The sequence below is a fragment of the Mytilus galloprovincialis genome, chromosome 13 (assembly GCF_965363235.1).
Source record: "Mytilus galloprovincialis chromosome 13, xbMytGall1.hap1.1, whole genome shotgun sequence".
NCBI classification, from domain to species: Eukaryota; Metazoa; Mollusca; class Bivalvia; order Mytilida; family Mytilidae; genus Mytilus; species Mytilus galloprovincialis.
In genome coordinates this window covers 73,183,665-73,198,482 of record NC_134850.1, presented here as the reverse complement: position 1 = coordinate 73,198,482, position 14,818 = coordinate 73,183,665, and the positions used below count along the sequence as shown (strand labels likewise).

The window sequence follows — 14,818 nt, the reverse complement described above, 5'->3', positions numbered from 1 at the left end:
TGTTTTATTCCGAATTTTATGCCAACTGGCGAAACATGTATCTGTGACAACAGTTTATTACTAAAAAGTGTCAATTGTTGAAATGAAGAAGATACAGGTGAGCCACACAGGCTCTTAAGAGCCTCTAGTTTTTAGATTGGATTAGTTATATAGATCAGAGGGGATACAAATCAGATAAAGTTAGTGTCTTTGAGAGAGAGAGTTACATGTATGGTTCTTTTGATATATTTTCAGATTTAGACCCAGTGTTCACAGTGTGATATCGTTGATGTTATAATTAGAGAGTTGTGGTTCTTTGATATATTTAGACCAGTTATTAACAGGAATATAGTTGATGTTATAGAGAGAGTTATGGTTCTTTGATATATTTTCAGATTTAGATCAGTTATCAGAGGGTGACACAGTTGGTGTTATGGTGAACTGGAAGAGAGAGTAAGGTTCTTTGATATATTTTCAGATTTAGACCAGTTATCAGAGGGGGACACAGTTGGTGTTATGGTGAACTTGATGAGAGAGTTATGGTTCTTTGATATATTTTCAGATTTAGACCAGTTATCAGAGGGGGACACAGTTAGTGTTATGGTGAACTTGAAGAGAGAGTTATGGTTCTTTGATATATTTTCAGATTTAGACCAGTTATCAGAGGGTGACACAGTTGGTGTTATGGTGAACTGGAAGAGAGAGTTATGGTTCTTTGATATATTTTCAGATTTAGACCAGTTATCAGAGGGGGACACAGTTGGTGTTATGGTGAACTGGAAGAGAGAGTTAAGGTTCTTTGTGAATGGTGTTGATCAAGGAACAGCTGCGTCAGACATAAATTCTAAAGTTTATGCTGTTGTTGACATGTATGGAAAATGTGCCCAGGTTTCTATTATTAGACCAGGCTCTGTCCATAGAACAGATAATAGTAAGTATTTCTCGCCTCTGTACAAAGAACAGGGCCGCATTCAATATCGTAGCTGCTACATAGATTTTGACTATTGAACGTGTAGCTATAGACTAGCTGCTACATAGATATTGGTAGAAGCTACGAAGCCGCTACGTAGCTGCTACGATATTGAACTCAACCTAGATAATAGTGAGTATTTCTTCTCATCACATTTCACAGAACATTGAAGTTTGTAATGATCAGTCTGAAATGTGGTTTGTCATTTAGGTTATCTTAAAATTCTCAGTGACTTGAGCAGTTAGAGATATAACTCTATAGGGTTATTACAGAAAATAACTTGCCTGTGTTATTACAGATACTTTCATGAGTTGTATGCTATTTTCCTGTAATAACCCTATAGAGTTATATCCCTGACTGTTGAGTGATGTATAGTACATATAGACCACAATGAGCTATATTCAATGATTGATTGAATTTGTTTAAGTTTTTCATTTAGGTAAATTTACAATTACAACTATTTTTCACAATTATCCAATTAGTTGTTATAGAAATCACCTCTGGAGGGAATGTTGCTAGTCAGATAAACAATGAATTTCTTGAACAAATTATGTCACATTTAACCAATCAATTCTCTTAGATGTTTCATCTCTGGCGATGTTGGACAATTAACCACTCAATTCTGTTTTAGATATCACCTCCAATGATGTTGCCAGTCAGATAGCCAATGAATTCCTTACACAATTATCCAATCAGATTGTCAATGATTTAACCAGAAGTGCAGACATTTTATCAACATCCAATACTTCCAATGCTGAAGCTTCCCCTTCAAATGATATGTTGACATTCCATCAAAAGTGTGGCAGTCTTATTAAATTAACCAATGAAATGAGAACAGCAGAGAGAAAGCGCCCCCTGGATGAGTTCAATAATGGAGTTGTGATGACAAATAGACCTTTAAAAAATGATGAAATGTTTGAAGTATGTTGTATTATATTACCCAATGTAACATAAGGAGATGTGGTATGATTGCCAATCAGACACCCGTCCACCAGGGTTCAAATGAAGTGTATGTTAACAATTATAGGCAACTGTAGGCCGTAGGCCCTTCAACAATGAGAAAAAAAACACAACTGTATAGTTGAATTTGAAGGCCCTTGAGAAAACTAATTGCCTAATTTATGTCAAACACAATTTACTAAAAACAAATATGATAAAAAACTTGTGGAATGAAAATTGAACATAACCATTACTTTTCAAAATGTGAAAACATGTTTTCTTTTAGTAACTTCAACAAAAAGAAAAGTGAATCATTGTTATAACTTTAAAGATCGTACATTGTATTGATATAAATGTAAAGATGCAAGAGATAACAAAGCTACTGTATTCCTCTAAACAGACACACTTCAATAAAGCCACAAAACTCAAAACACTCAAGTTAAGGAGTAAAATAGCAGTTAAACAAATCAGATATCATACAAACAATAACCATGATAATCATCTTTAAATTTAAACCAAATTGTATATCATGATTATATACCATCATGAATTTTTTATGAAGAATTCCATCAGAGTTTAGGCCACCCTTAAAAAATTCTTTGTTTGGCATTGCCGACCCACACTATCAGCTGGTGGGTAGGTAGGTAGGGATTTTTTTTTTTTTTTTACATTTAAAAGCTTTATATATGTAAATCATGAAGTCTCTAGATCAATGTTGTCTAAAGCATTGCAGCATTGCTGTGTGTACATGCTGGTGGTTTCTTTGAAAGGGGTCAACCGTCAATGTCACATTCTACATCATATGGATAATTTCATGCAAGACAGTCAGTTTTATTGGCAAAGTTAACCAAAGTACCCAGAAAAAACACAGAACTGAGGCAGGAAACTGACAAATTAACCATATAAAATGTATGACGTGAAAATTGAACTTTTATTGTGGGACTGCCCATTGAACAGAGGCCTGATATGTCACATCTTGAAGTAGTGGTCACAGTTTGGTAAAATTACCATAAGTTAAATGGCTCAACCACAACGGCTCCTTGTACAAATGGACAAAGATTTAAAACTTTGATTGTTTGCTTTGGTTTTATAAACATCACTTTCTACACCATATGGGTAATTTCATGGTAGTCAGTTTTAGTGGCGTACTAAACCGTAGTACTTGAAGGAAAACGCCAACCTGCGGGAGGAAACTGACCAACCTTATCACATCTGACATGAAAATCAAACCTTAATTTTGCAACTGCCCAACTAGGGCTCAGACCAATACCTGGAGGCTAGTAATCATACATGTAAGGTGTGACGAACTACCATACAAACGCCTACTGCCCCTGATAAGTTTTGAGGATAAAGGATCTGTTCCAAATTAGGATAGCAAAATATTAAAAATTTGGAAGGTTGGCACAACTAGACATGGTGTTTATACTAATATTATCCAAGTGCAAGGTTTTTCAAGGCTAGTAGGTTTAAAACGTATGATAAATTCAAAATGGAAATATGCAGCAGGACAGACAATTTTTACAGATAAATAAATTATGGGTTGTAATGCTTGTTTGGTCAACAGAAATCTGGACATGCATTACATGAATACAGATAATTAATGAGCCCTTAGAATTGTGGAAAAGGAGGGGATTTTATTCATCACTAAGTCTAGTACACTGGATACATTTATAAATATGTTTCTGTCAGTATCTTTTATGTTTTAAGAATTATCTTATTCATGTTAAGAAGAAAGGCAAGAAAAGGGGGAAGTACTTCAATTGACACAAGATGCTAGTCTTTAAAATATGTATGTTTTGTACCAGGCTAGCATCTACTGGTACAAAACTACTATAAACCTGTAAATCATTTTGGTCTTTAAGATTTGGTGCTTACAGTCATAATTATCTTGAATGCATCATTGTGGTTCTGACTATAGTAGATACTTTGTTCTCTGGTTCAAGGGAAAAATTGTCAATGATAAATTTCAAATATTTAATAAGTTCAACAAATGTAAGAGCCACGCATATTTGTTCTGTGATGTCCCGGTGAAAAACTTCTATCTCATGAAGCGACAAAGTCAAGCAGAAATCATCTGTTTCTGCTTTACAAAAGATAAAATTGAGTCCTCTACAAGGTTTCTCAGAACGTTTCTTTCAAAGAATAGCTGAAATTTGATTTTTGATAAAATCCATCTCCCGTAACCAATGCATTGCAGCATAGGGAGATGCCTTCCCCTGATCCTGATCCTGATCCTAAGGTCAATAATTGACACTACTGTTCTCTGTGTGCTATCTTCCTCCTCTTATGGTACACCGTTGCTCGAGGTAATATCTCGCGGTACTTTGGTATACTTGTTTAGGCGCAGGATCGGGAATCAGGGATTGCAAGTTCTTGGAATCTCCTGCCGGCCTCTTTGACATTACTTTTGGCAGACTTTTTCTATTCCATGTCATTTAAATGTTTGCTCCCAATACAGTGTAAGGCAAGCGCTTTTAAGATCATGATTTGAAATAAGTAAAGCCAGGAACAAACTCAGCGGATACGATCAATTTCCGGCACAATTTCAATATTTTTTAAATAAAAAAAAATAAATTTCTGAAACGCAAATAAAATTATTTGGGCGGCAAGTTTTTCAGTGGGTCGGGCGGCAATGCCAAACAAATGAAATTTTATTTTAGGCCTTAACATGTAGAATTACTGCATTTGTTCAGCAGTGCAAAACGTCTTTAACATAAATGAAACTAATGAAAAGATATTACTTATAAAGAAGGCTTTTAAAATATTTACAATACAAAATAATGGCACAAATTTCTCAATTATAACCTTTTGCATGGTTTTAAAAATGTATGGTTCTTTATCAGTGTATAAGTAATGATAAGCTCTAGAAATGATATAATTGGAACTTATATTATATGTTTCTATATTTTAGATTCGTTTGGATATTTTAGTAGATAAATGGTCAGGGTCTATAGAGGTAGGAATTACAACACATAACCCTGGTACTTTGGACATTCCAGCAACTATGACAAATATGAGATCTGGTAAGTTTTTCTTCAAAGAGAACGTAAAAAATTAAAAAATCAACTTGTTGCCAATGAAATAATACTTATTAATCGCATGGTGTACTCATAGTTAATGAAACTACTTTAGCACATTATGTTTTTGCAGTCAAACTATTCACATGATGAATTCTCCATCAATGAAAGGTTACTATTTGATGCTAATGAAACATAAATTATTGATCACATGATATATGCATAGCCAATGAAAAGTTGCTATTGATTGCATGATATATTTTCTTTATTTGAAACATTACTATATGATGATATTTTATTTTGTAGGTACCATTATGATGAGTGGTTGTGGAATTCTAACTAATGGGAAAGGTACCAGGAGAGAGTATGGACAATATAACTTAGATGAATTGGCGGTAAGTTAGGGTTAGGTTAAATATCATATAGAGGGGGGGGGGGGGGGGTCACCTGTGGTGTCTGTGGACATTAAGGGTTGTAATATGACTATAGGAGATTTAGTAACATGTTTTAGGGTTAGGCATACTTGTTTGTATCTGAAACTGCACATTTTAGTCAAAACATTTTAGTAATGATTAGTAGAAAATTGAAAGGATCAAAACTTTTATCAAACTAATACTATATCATTGTATTTTAAAGTTTATACTAATAACAGGGTTTTTAAATGACTGGTGTACTATGTCATGAATTTAATTTGTTCCATTATGCATCTTTTCTTGTATTTTTTTTAAAAGGGGGACACTATCATGGATATGTATTGTGTATAAGATCAAAGCGAACGTTTTACTTGTAAAATATTCTTTTAAAGTAATTTAGAGTAGTATATTTTCAAATCCTTTCCTGAAAATTAAGTTTTTTTTTATGAATATTGCGTGTGGGCTTTGATTTTAAATTCTTATAAAACATAACAGATGTTATATATATCAGAGTGAAGCGAACCATTTATTGTGAAAACATTATTAAGTGAAAAATTCTGTAATCTTTTAAAATTTAACTGTTATTACAATAAAAAACAATGTTAAATTGGTTCTTTGGCTACATATTAATTTCCTTTTGTTAACTTTTTTAATAAAAGAATTAATTCTACAGTTGAAATTACATATATCTTCCACTGTTCCATCCAAAGTCAACTTTTATTTATATTCAATAAACTTTTTTACTTTATTTCCAGGAGGGAGATAGAATTGGTTTGATGAGGAAATCTAATGGTCAGTTACATTATTACATCAATGGTCAGGACCAAGGTGTGGCCTCTAACGAGACCCCACAGACTATATGGGGTGTGGTGGACCTCTATGGGATGGCTGTCAAAGTAACCATTCTGGACAGAAATGACCCTAACTACCCTAACAACATACAAAACACAGTTACAAGAAATAATGTTTTCCGACATTTTCCTGATCTGTATGATGAAGAAGCATTGGAAGTTACTAATATTGGTAATTGATTATCTCCCTTGTACATTAATAGAGGATTATTTACTTGTATATTAGTAGGGCTTATCTCCCTTTTATACAACAGGGCTTTATTCATTTGAATATAAAGAGAGGATTAACTCTTTTGTATACAAGGTGTCCAAGTGTTTGGGTTTGAAGCGTCACTATTATGTCAAACAGTTTAGTTGTTATTGTGGATCCATTTTCATGGGTATCAATTTTCGTGGATTGAGGAAAACTAAAATTTTTGTGAATATTTTATTTGTGGTTATGCCAATCTCTGCATGCAAAGCCTATTCACAAGTTGAAATCTGTTGAATATTTGAGAATTCATGTCCCCACGAAAACACAAGAATTGGTATCCAACAAATAATAATGAATCCACAGTAATAGAAGAACTAAATTTCATGAATCTTTGATACTTATAAATGATAAGTTCAGGGTTTAAAAAACTATTGGCATCACTTTTGTTGTTTTGTTCCATTTTCAAACTAGTCTTAATTGTTATAATGGTTGTATCTGAAGTGATCACATGTTATTGATATTGAAATGTTTGAGATATATTTTTTAGATGAAGAAGAATCTGACAGGTTATTATTTCATACATCATGTGGGTCACATGCTACTGTTATGAGTGGACAAAGAACAGCTCTCAGACCTAAGTAAGTTTATTTCAGGGGTATAATAAAATCAAATTGTTAAACCTTCATGGTCAACATTTCTATGTAAATGTATATATATCTATACAGCCACTGCATCAACTTTTTGTTTAGGTTTCTGTATAAAGGAAAACTAATATTGTTAAATGAATTATATTTTGTATGCAGATCAATGTTAAATCCAAAATTTGTTGATTAACACATTACTCTATGTAAATTAAAAAAAAAAAAACATTTATTTACCTTGCTAAATTTTGTGAGAAGAATAAAAACTGTTTGAAAATAAGAAAAACGTGAATCCCGTAAATTAACATTAAAAGAACTTGTTGATTTTGCAGTGCAATGGATGATTTTAACAATGGAGTTGTACTTACGACTAGAACACTGAAACCAGATGAACTATTTGAGGTCCGACTTGATAAAATGATAGACAAATGGGCAGGGTCAGTAGAGATAGGGGTAACATTACATTGTGCTGAGGAGCTGGAGTTCCCTTCAACAATGACAAACATCAGATCTGGGACATGGATGATGACAGGGAATGGAGTGATGCATAATGGAACAACAGTTATTGATGAATATGGACAGAACCTTGATCGCTTAAAGGTAGGATTACCTAGGGGAAGGGGTTGGGATGACTCTTATTGTTGACAGAATCATGAAATATATTATGGTTGAAAGAGCGTTCCACATAGACTCTGTTAAAAGTTATCTGTGTGTTAAATTTGTTTCTTCTTTTAACACAACTTGGTTAGCAGAATAGCCTGTCCCTCTATCTGTCACTCTGCCTTGATTTAATATGTTGTATGCAGGAGATTGCTAAGGAGCCAAGATAAGAACTTTGAATTTCTATGTCAATGGTATAACCTGTCCCACAGCATTAACAGTTCTTTGATTTAACCTATTTTAGGCAGGAGATAGAGTAGGTGTTAGAAGAAGAGCTGATGGGACTTTGAATTTCTATGTTAATGGTATAGACCAGGGTCAAGCAGCCACTAATGTTCCAGAGAATGTGTTTGGTGTAGTTGATTTGTATGGACAAGCTGCACAGGCCACAATTATAGATAGATATGGTAAGACAATTACAAGTTTTAAAGGGAAACTTTGGACACTCACAGTAAAATAATGAGAAAAAAATATTTTCACAGATGGACTGAACTATACTGGTGGCTTAAGGCTGTGTGTTTTACGCTTTGGTTGGGTTGTTGTCTCTTTGACACATTCCCAATTTCCATTCTTTATTTTATAAAAAAGAGAAGTTTTTTTTTCATGCAAACCTTAAAATTTTAATAGGGACTTAAATAAACATATTTTGAGTTTGATTTTGTATTTGTTGTTGGCTGACCTTTTACTCCACGGTTTCTCATACTTGTTAACAATATCATCTCATTCAGTTGATCAAAATTAGCACAATTCAGTAGAAACTTATCTGTTCTTTTAAGTGTTTTTGTATTAAGAAAATGTGTTTTTTGCTAAGAAGATGACAGCAAATCAAATACTAAGGAGAAAACAATTATTAAATGTAAGAAAATAAAACTAATTCTGAACATTTAAACTAGTATATATTGGTTTAGGGGCCAGCTGAGGGACGCCTATGGGTGTGGGAACTTCTCGCTACATTGAAGACCTGTTGGTGACCTTCTGCTGTTGTTTTTTCTATGGTCGGGTTGTTTTCTCTGACACATTCCCCATTTCCATTCTCAATTTTAATCATAAAACATGCAGGATTTTTAGAAGTGGAAAAAAACAATTTATAATATTACATTGTAATTTATTTATGTATTTACAGATAGTCTCAGCTCTCCAGATGCAGAATCTAGTAGTATGGTGGAGACAGAAGAATTAAGGTTTCATCTCGTCCATGGACAGAATGCTGTTATTGTCAACAATGGTAGAACTGCTACACGTCCTAATGCCACGGGAGAATTTAATGATGCCATCATCATGAGTAACAGACCATTAAAGGATAACGAACTGTTTGAAATCATTATTGAGAAAATGGTGGATCGTTGGTCTGGATCTATTGAGGCTGGTAAGTCAGCCACAACAATGAAAATAATTATTTTTTGGTCTTTCTATGTTGAGCCCATTGAATTTATTTATGCAGACCTAGTAAATTATGTCAATTGTGTGTCTTGTTCTTTCTAGGGTGTGATAAGGCAGTCCCCAGGAGAAAATGATTGGTTTATGATTGTGCTGTAATGAGGGGGTTAGTAGGCAAAATACTTAGTTCAGGTTTTATGCAAAAGGGTTCAAATGAAAGTGAAAATACTTTTTTTATAGGAGAAAGGCAGAAATCAAGAGAAATAATGTTTTTATGTTTCCCTGAGGTATAAAGCTCTAGTATTTATGTGATGTCTTCTTTTCAGGAGTAATAGCCTTTTAAAAGTTTAAGAATATTTTTCTTTGGTATATTTTTTTAGGAGTAACAGCCATCAAGCCAGAAGATTTAGAATTTCCTAACACCATGACAGATATAGATTATGATACCTGGATGTTAAGGTATGTTCTAGTCACAATACCTTTATGGTACACAAACAATACCTTATGGTACACAAACAATACCTTTATAGTACACAAACAATACCTTTATGGTACACAAACAATAACTTTATGGTACACAAACAATACCTTTATGGTACACAAACAATACCTTTATGGTACACAAACATTTATAGTACACAAACAATACCTTTATAGTACACAAACAATACCTTTATGGTACACAAACAATACCTTTATAGTACACAAACAATACCTTAATAGTACACAAACAATACCTTTATAGTACACAAACAATACCTTTATAGTACACAAACAATACCTTTATGGTACACAAACAATACCTTCATAGTACACAAACAATACCTTTATGGTACACAATTATAGTGCATGTGCTACTATTAAGACCTGATATTTATGTGTGTCCACTTCATGTTTAATTGAATCTGCTTCAATACAGCTATGCCATTTAGGTCCATCTTATGTTTTCCCAGCGAATATGATACAATGCAGCTATTACATTTAGGTGTGTCCATCTTATGTTTTCCCCAGTGATTATGATACAATGCAACTATTGTATTTATGTTTTCTATTATATATACTGTGGATTCATTTTTATTCGTGGTATACCAATTTTCGTGGATTTCGTGGGTAACAGCGAACCACGAATTTAAGAATTCAACGAAGAATAATCCCGAGAAATGTGTATTGAGTCGGATGTTTATTTCCTGTTATGTTATGCAGTTCAAGTATAGTGTTGACTAGCGATAAACATTGTAACATAACACATGCTTTTTTTATTGAAAGAAGATACAAGTATTTTAATTAAATCTATGATAAATATATCTAATATCAGTGATAATTTACTTTTTAAAATTGATTAAAACTGTTCATGGAAAATAACTGCAAGTTGTTAATTACCGTGTCATAGTTTGGTTTACCAGTGATTAAACATCAATAGGATTAAGTACGGGGATATTGCCCGTAGGTTATATTGATTATGACAGGAACATTTATTTTCACACCTTAGACTTATATCACTGTTTATTATATCGTGATTAGGGAAATGAGCTTTCAATCATAAAGTTTTGAATGCCTTTTAGAATTCAGACAAGAATTTATAAATTGTAAAACAAACAAATAATTAGTTGTCTCTGTCCATTATTGTAATCGAAGTTATCAATGAACACTTTAGCCTAGAATGACCAAGCGAGCTTTTTCAATGAATTTCTTCTTTTTTGTTTTGTTTTATTATTGATCAAACCAAGGAGGTTAAATGATCTCCTAAATCAAAAAGAAATCCACGAATTACATATCTATTTTTTGTTGTTGTAATCAGCGATCCACGAATTTACGTATACCACGAAACGTCTTTTTTTTTTTGAAAATTGATACCCACGAAAATAAATGAATCCACAGTATATTCTATGATGTTGCCTTGACATTTGTATGTGTCCACTTTTCATTTTAAATTGACTTGCAATGATTTAGTCAAGATATTTATGTGTGTCCTCTTTTTTGTTTTCAGTGGATCTGCCATCATGCAGGATGGTACTACTATAAGAAATGGTTATCCTTTAGATTTAGATTTAGTAACTGTGGGGTGTCGTCTGGGGATGATGAGATGTTCTGATGGGACGCTACACTTTTATTATAACGGTAGAGACCAGGGAGTGGCCTGTTCAGATATTTCTACAAGTAAGTTGTTACATTGTCAGTGGCAGTGAGTGGTCTGCTCAGCTAAACACATGCAGTTTTGTGTGTTGATACATGTATTTCTTCTTTTTTGAAGATCTCTTTTTTTCTTTAAGTTAATTAATCAATGAGTGATGGATTTCTCTGAGTAGAAATTAAAAAATCCTTGAATGAGGAAATGATTTATTTCTTTTGCAATAATACATAATAGATAAATCTGTACAATTGAAATTGAAAAAAAGTCTAAAAATAGACATCAAAAGGTAGCTTTTTTTGTATTTTACAGGTGTATTTGCAGTGATAGATTTATATGGACAGTGTAGCCAAGTGTCTATTACAAGTGGTTCTGGAGTCCTTCCTACAGATAATAATTTATTACAAAATAGTACAGATCTGTCAATAGTATCACCATCAGGTAATGTGTAACCTCTAACTTTGTCCTTAGTTAATATATAGGATAAGGACCCATCAGTCTTCAATATACAGAATAAGGACCCATCAGTCTTCGATATACAGAATAAGGACCCATCAGTCTTTGGTATGACTTCTCTCATTAACCTCTAACTTTGTCCTCAGTTAATATACAGAATAAGGACCCATCAGTCTTTGATATGACTTCTCTCATTAACCTCTAACTTTGTTCTCAGTTAATATACAAATAAGGACCCATCAGTCTTTGATATGACTTCTCTCATTAACCTCTAACTTTGTGCTCAGTTAATATACAGAATAAGGACGTATTAGTCTTTAAAATCACTTCTGTCAATTAAGATTTTGTCCTCAGTTAATATACAGATTAGATCAGATCAGTTTGTTAATTGTTTTTATTAAGCAAAAGTTTGTTTTGTACATGTAATACACATATCTGACTTTAAATTCAACTTGTTTTTGTATTTGTATGTTAATCAATCTCAGACTTTGGCCCCCAGTTGATATAAAGAAAACTGAAGACTATTCTATAATATCACTTATATATTTTATCTTATAAATCTCAGTCTACGTCCTCAGTAAATATACAGAATGATAATAGTATGTTTTGTATTGTCTACTACTATTGACCTGATACACAATAAATAGATGTAAACAGATTGTTTTGTTAAGTTGAGTAGTCAGTTGTTCTGAGTCAACACGCAGTGAAATGGGCTGCATCATATAGAAATCAACCTTGTACAAATGCACGTATATATATACATGTTTAAAACTTTGATTGATATTGGAACATTCAAATATAAAATAAAAGATGAAATTTGGTTTGTTTTATAAAGTTCAATTTAATTTTCAAACAGTTACAGACTTTCTGTAGAATCTTTTTTTACATGAAATAAGTTAACATACCGGTATATTTATTTGCATAAGAATGATTTCTTTCCGACACTGCTCAAATGTTAATCTTTCAAAGTTGATCACTAATGACAAAATGTATTGTGTTTATTGACCAGATAAATTGTTCTTTCTCAAATCAAAGTATTTAAACAGTAGATATAAGAAGATGTGGTATGAGCGCCAATGAAACAACTCTCCATCCAAGTCACAATTAATAAAAGTAAACCATTATAGGTCAAAGTACGGTCTTCAACACAGAGTCTTTGCTCACACCAAACAGCAAGCTATAAAGGGCCCCAAAGCATACTAGTGTATAACCATTCCAACAGGAAAACCAACAATCTAAACTATGTAAAAAACAAGAATCAAGTTATACTTATGAACCACATCAACATGATCAACAAACAACAACTACTGAACATCAGATTCCTGACTAAGTATAGGTTCAAACAACTGCAGCTGGTATTAATGGTTTAAATGACTTTTATTAAAGGTAACTTATTCTATTTTTCAGATGTCACACACAAGTTTAGCCAGTGTTGTGGGAAGAATATTTCCATAAAAAATAATGGTTCTTCTGCATGTAGAACGAGAAATTTTAACCATGGACTTGTTTTTAGTTCTGATCCACTCAAAAGAGATGAACTTTTTGAGGTATTTTCCTTTCCACAGTTTTTGCTCCCTGCTTTAATAATTTTGGTGAGACTTAATATGGTCTTTCTTGGTAGATAATCTGTTACTCTTGACTTATGATTAAGTACCCTTAGCTGTTTGTTTCATTTTCATTATAGGATTAAACACCTTCTTAAAGGAATTTATTGGTGTATAAACTGGACCAATTCACTCACAAACAAATAAAAGTCGGAAGGACTTTTATGATATGTTTGTGAGTGACTTGGTCCAGTTTATACACCAATAAATTCCTTTAAGGACTTTTATTTGTTTGTGAGTGAATTGGTCCAGGTTATACACCAATAAATTCCTTGAAGAAGGCATTTAATCCTTATAATTCTATAAAATAGGAGATAGGGAATATATTTTTCAACACTCGTTATCTCTGTCACATGTAAATTGTATATTTATGTTATTGAATACCGGCGCATGAATATATTTGTTTGGCACATAAATATATTTGTTTGGCGCATGAATATATTTGTTTGGCACATGAATATATTTGTTTGGCGCATGAATATATTTGTTTGGCACATGAATATATTTGTTTGGCACATGAATATATTTGTTTGGCACATGAATATATTTGTTGGCACATGAATATATTTGTTTGGCACATGAATATATTTGTTTGGCGCATGAATATATTTGTTTGGCACATGAATATATTTGTTTGGCACATGAATATATTTGTTTGGCACATGAATATATTTGTTTGGCGCATGAATATATTTGTTTGGCACATGAATATATTTGTTTGGCACATGAATATATTTGTTTGGCACATAAATATATTTGTTTGGCACATGAATATATTTGTTTGGCACATGAATATATTTGTTTGGCGCATGAATATATTTGTTTGGCACATAAATATATTTATTTGGCACATGAATATATTTGTTTGGCACATAAATATATTTGTTTGGCACATGAATATATTTGTTTGGCGCATGAATATATTTGTTTGGCACATGAATATATTTGTTTGGCACATAAATATATTTGTTTGGCACATGAATATATTTGTTTGGCACATGAATATATTTGTTGGCGCATGAATATATTTGTTTGGCACATAAATATATTTGTTTGGCACATGAATATATTTGTTTGGCACATGAATATATTTGTTTGGCACATGAATATATTTGTTTGGCGCATGAATATATTTGTTTGGCACATAAATATATTTGTTTGGCGCATGAATATATTTGTTGGTTAATTAAAGCAAAAATATGTACTCAATGAAATTTGCTATCTGATAAAAAGTAAACTGCAAACACTCTTATTATCATTCAAACAAATCTTTTTGTGTTTATTATTTAATTAAACAATTTACGTGCAGTGAAAATAAATTTTGTTAACGTCGGTGTTATTATCGCTGCCATCTTGTTTACATTGGTTACGAAAGGAAGTTTGGTCAACATTGTTTATCGAAAAATAAAAACATCAAGATCAACCACCAGAAGTCCTATCGACCAATCATAACAACGTATTCCCTAATATGCAAATCATATAAGAATGGATCCTAAGGGAATGATAGCATTTCCACTTTGTAATAAATATGACAGACATGAACCTACAAGACCACTAAATTACAGGTTCCTAGCCTTGGACAGACACATT

The 14,818-nt window shown here is 32.5% G+C and overlaps 1 protein-coding gene across 6 annotated transcripts in view; it reads left to right on the top strand.

The window, feature by feature from the left end:
- The window catches only part of LOC143055903 (neuralized-like protein 4), a 43,600-nt gene that overhangs the window by 5,552 nt on the left and 23,230 nt on the right, over positions 1-14,818 (top strand). For 3 of the 6 annotated variants that reach the window (XM_076228953.1, XM_076228951.1, XM_076228955.1), the window contains 14 exons: positions 626-689; positions 774-910; positions 1,581-1,870; positions 4,800-4,911; positions 5,212-5,300; positions 6,074-6,341; positions 6,910-7,000; positions 7,336-7,603; positions 7,908-8,070; positions 8,787-9,029; positions 9,421-9,499; positions 11,028-11,197; positions 11,481-11,609; positions 13,032-13,171. In XM_076228953.1, coding sequence (XP_076085068.1) covers positions 626-689; positions 774-910; positions 1,581-1,870; positions 4,800-4,911; positions 5,212-5,300; positions 6,074-6,341; positions 6,910-7,000; positions 7,336-7,603; positions 7,908-8,070; positions 8,787-9,029; positions 9,421-9,499; positions 11,028-11,197; positions 11,481-11,609; positions 13,032-13,171 — 2,243 coding nt within the window. Of the gene's footprint in view, positions 1-625; positions 690-709; positions 911-1,580; positions 1,871-4,799; positions 4,912-5,211; positions 5,301-6,073; positions 6,342-6,909; positions 7,001-7,335; positions 7,604-7,907; positions 8,071-8,786; positions 9,030-9,420; positions 9,500-11,027; positions 11,198-11,480; positions 11,610-13,031; positions 13,172-14,818 lie in introns of all 6 variants that reach the window. The other 3 variants (XM_076228952.1, XM_076228949.1, XM_076228954.1) reach the window with 1 other exon arrangement.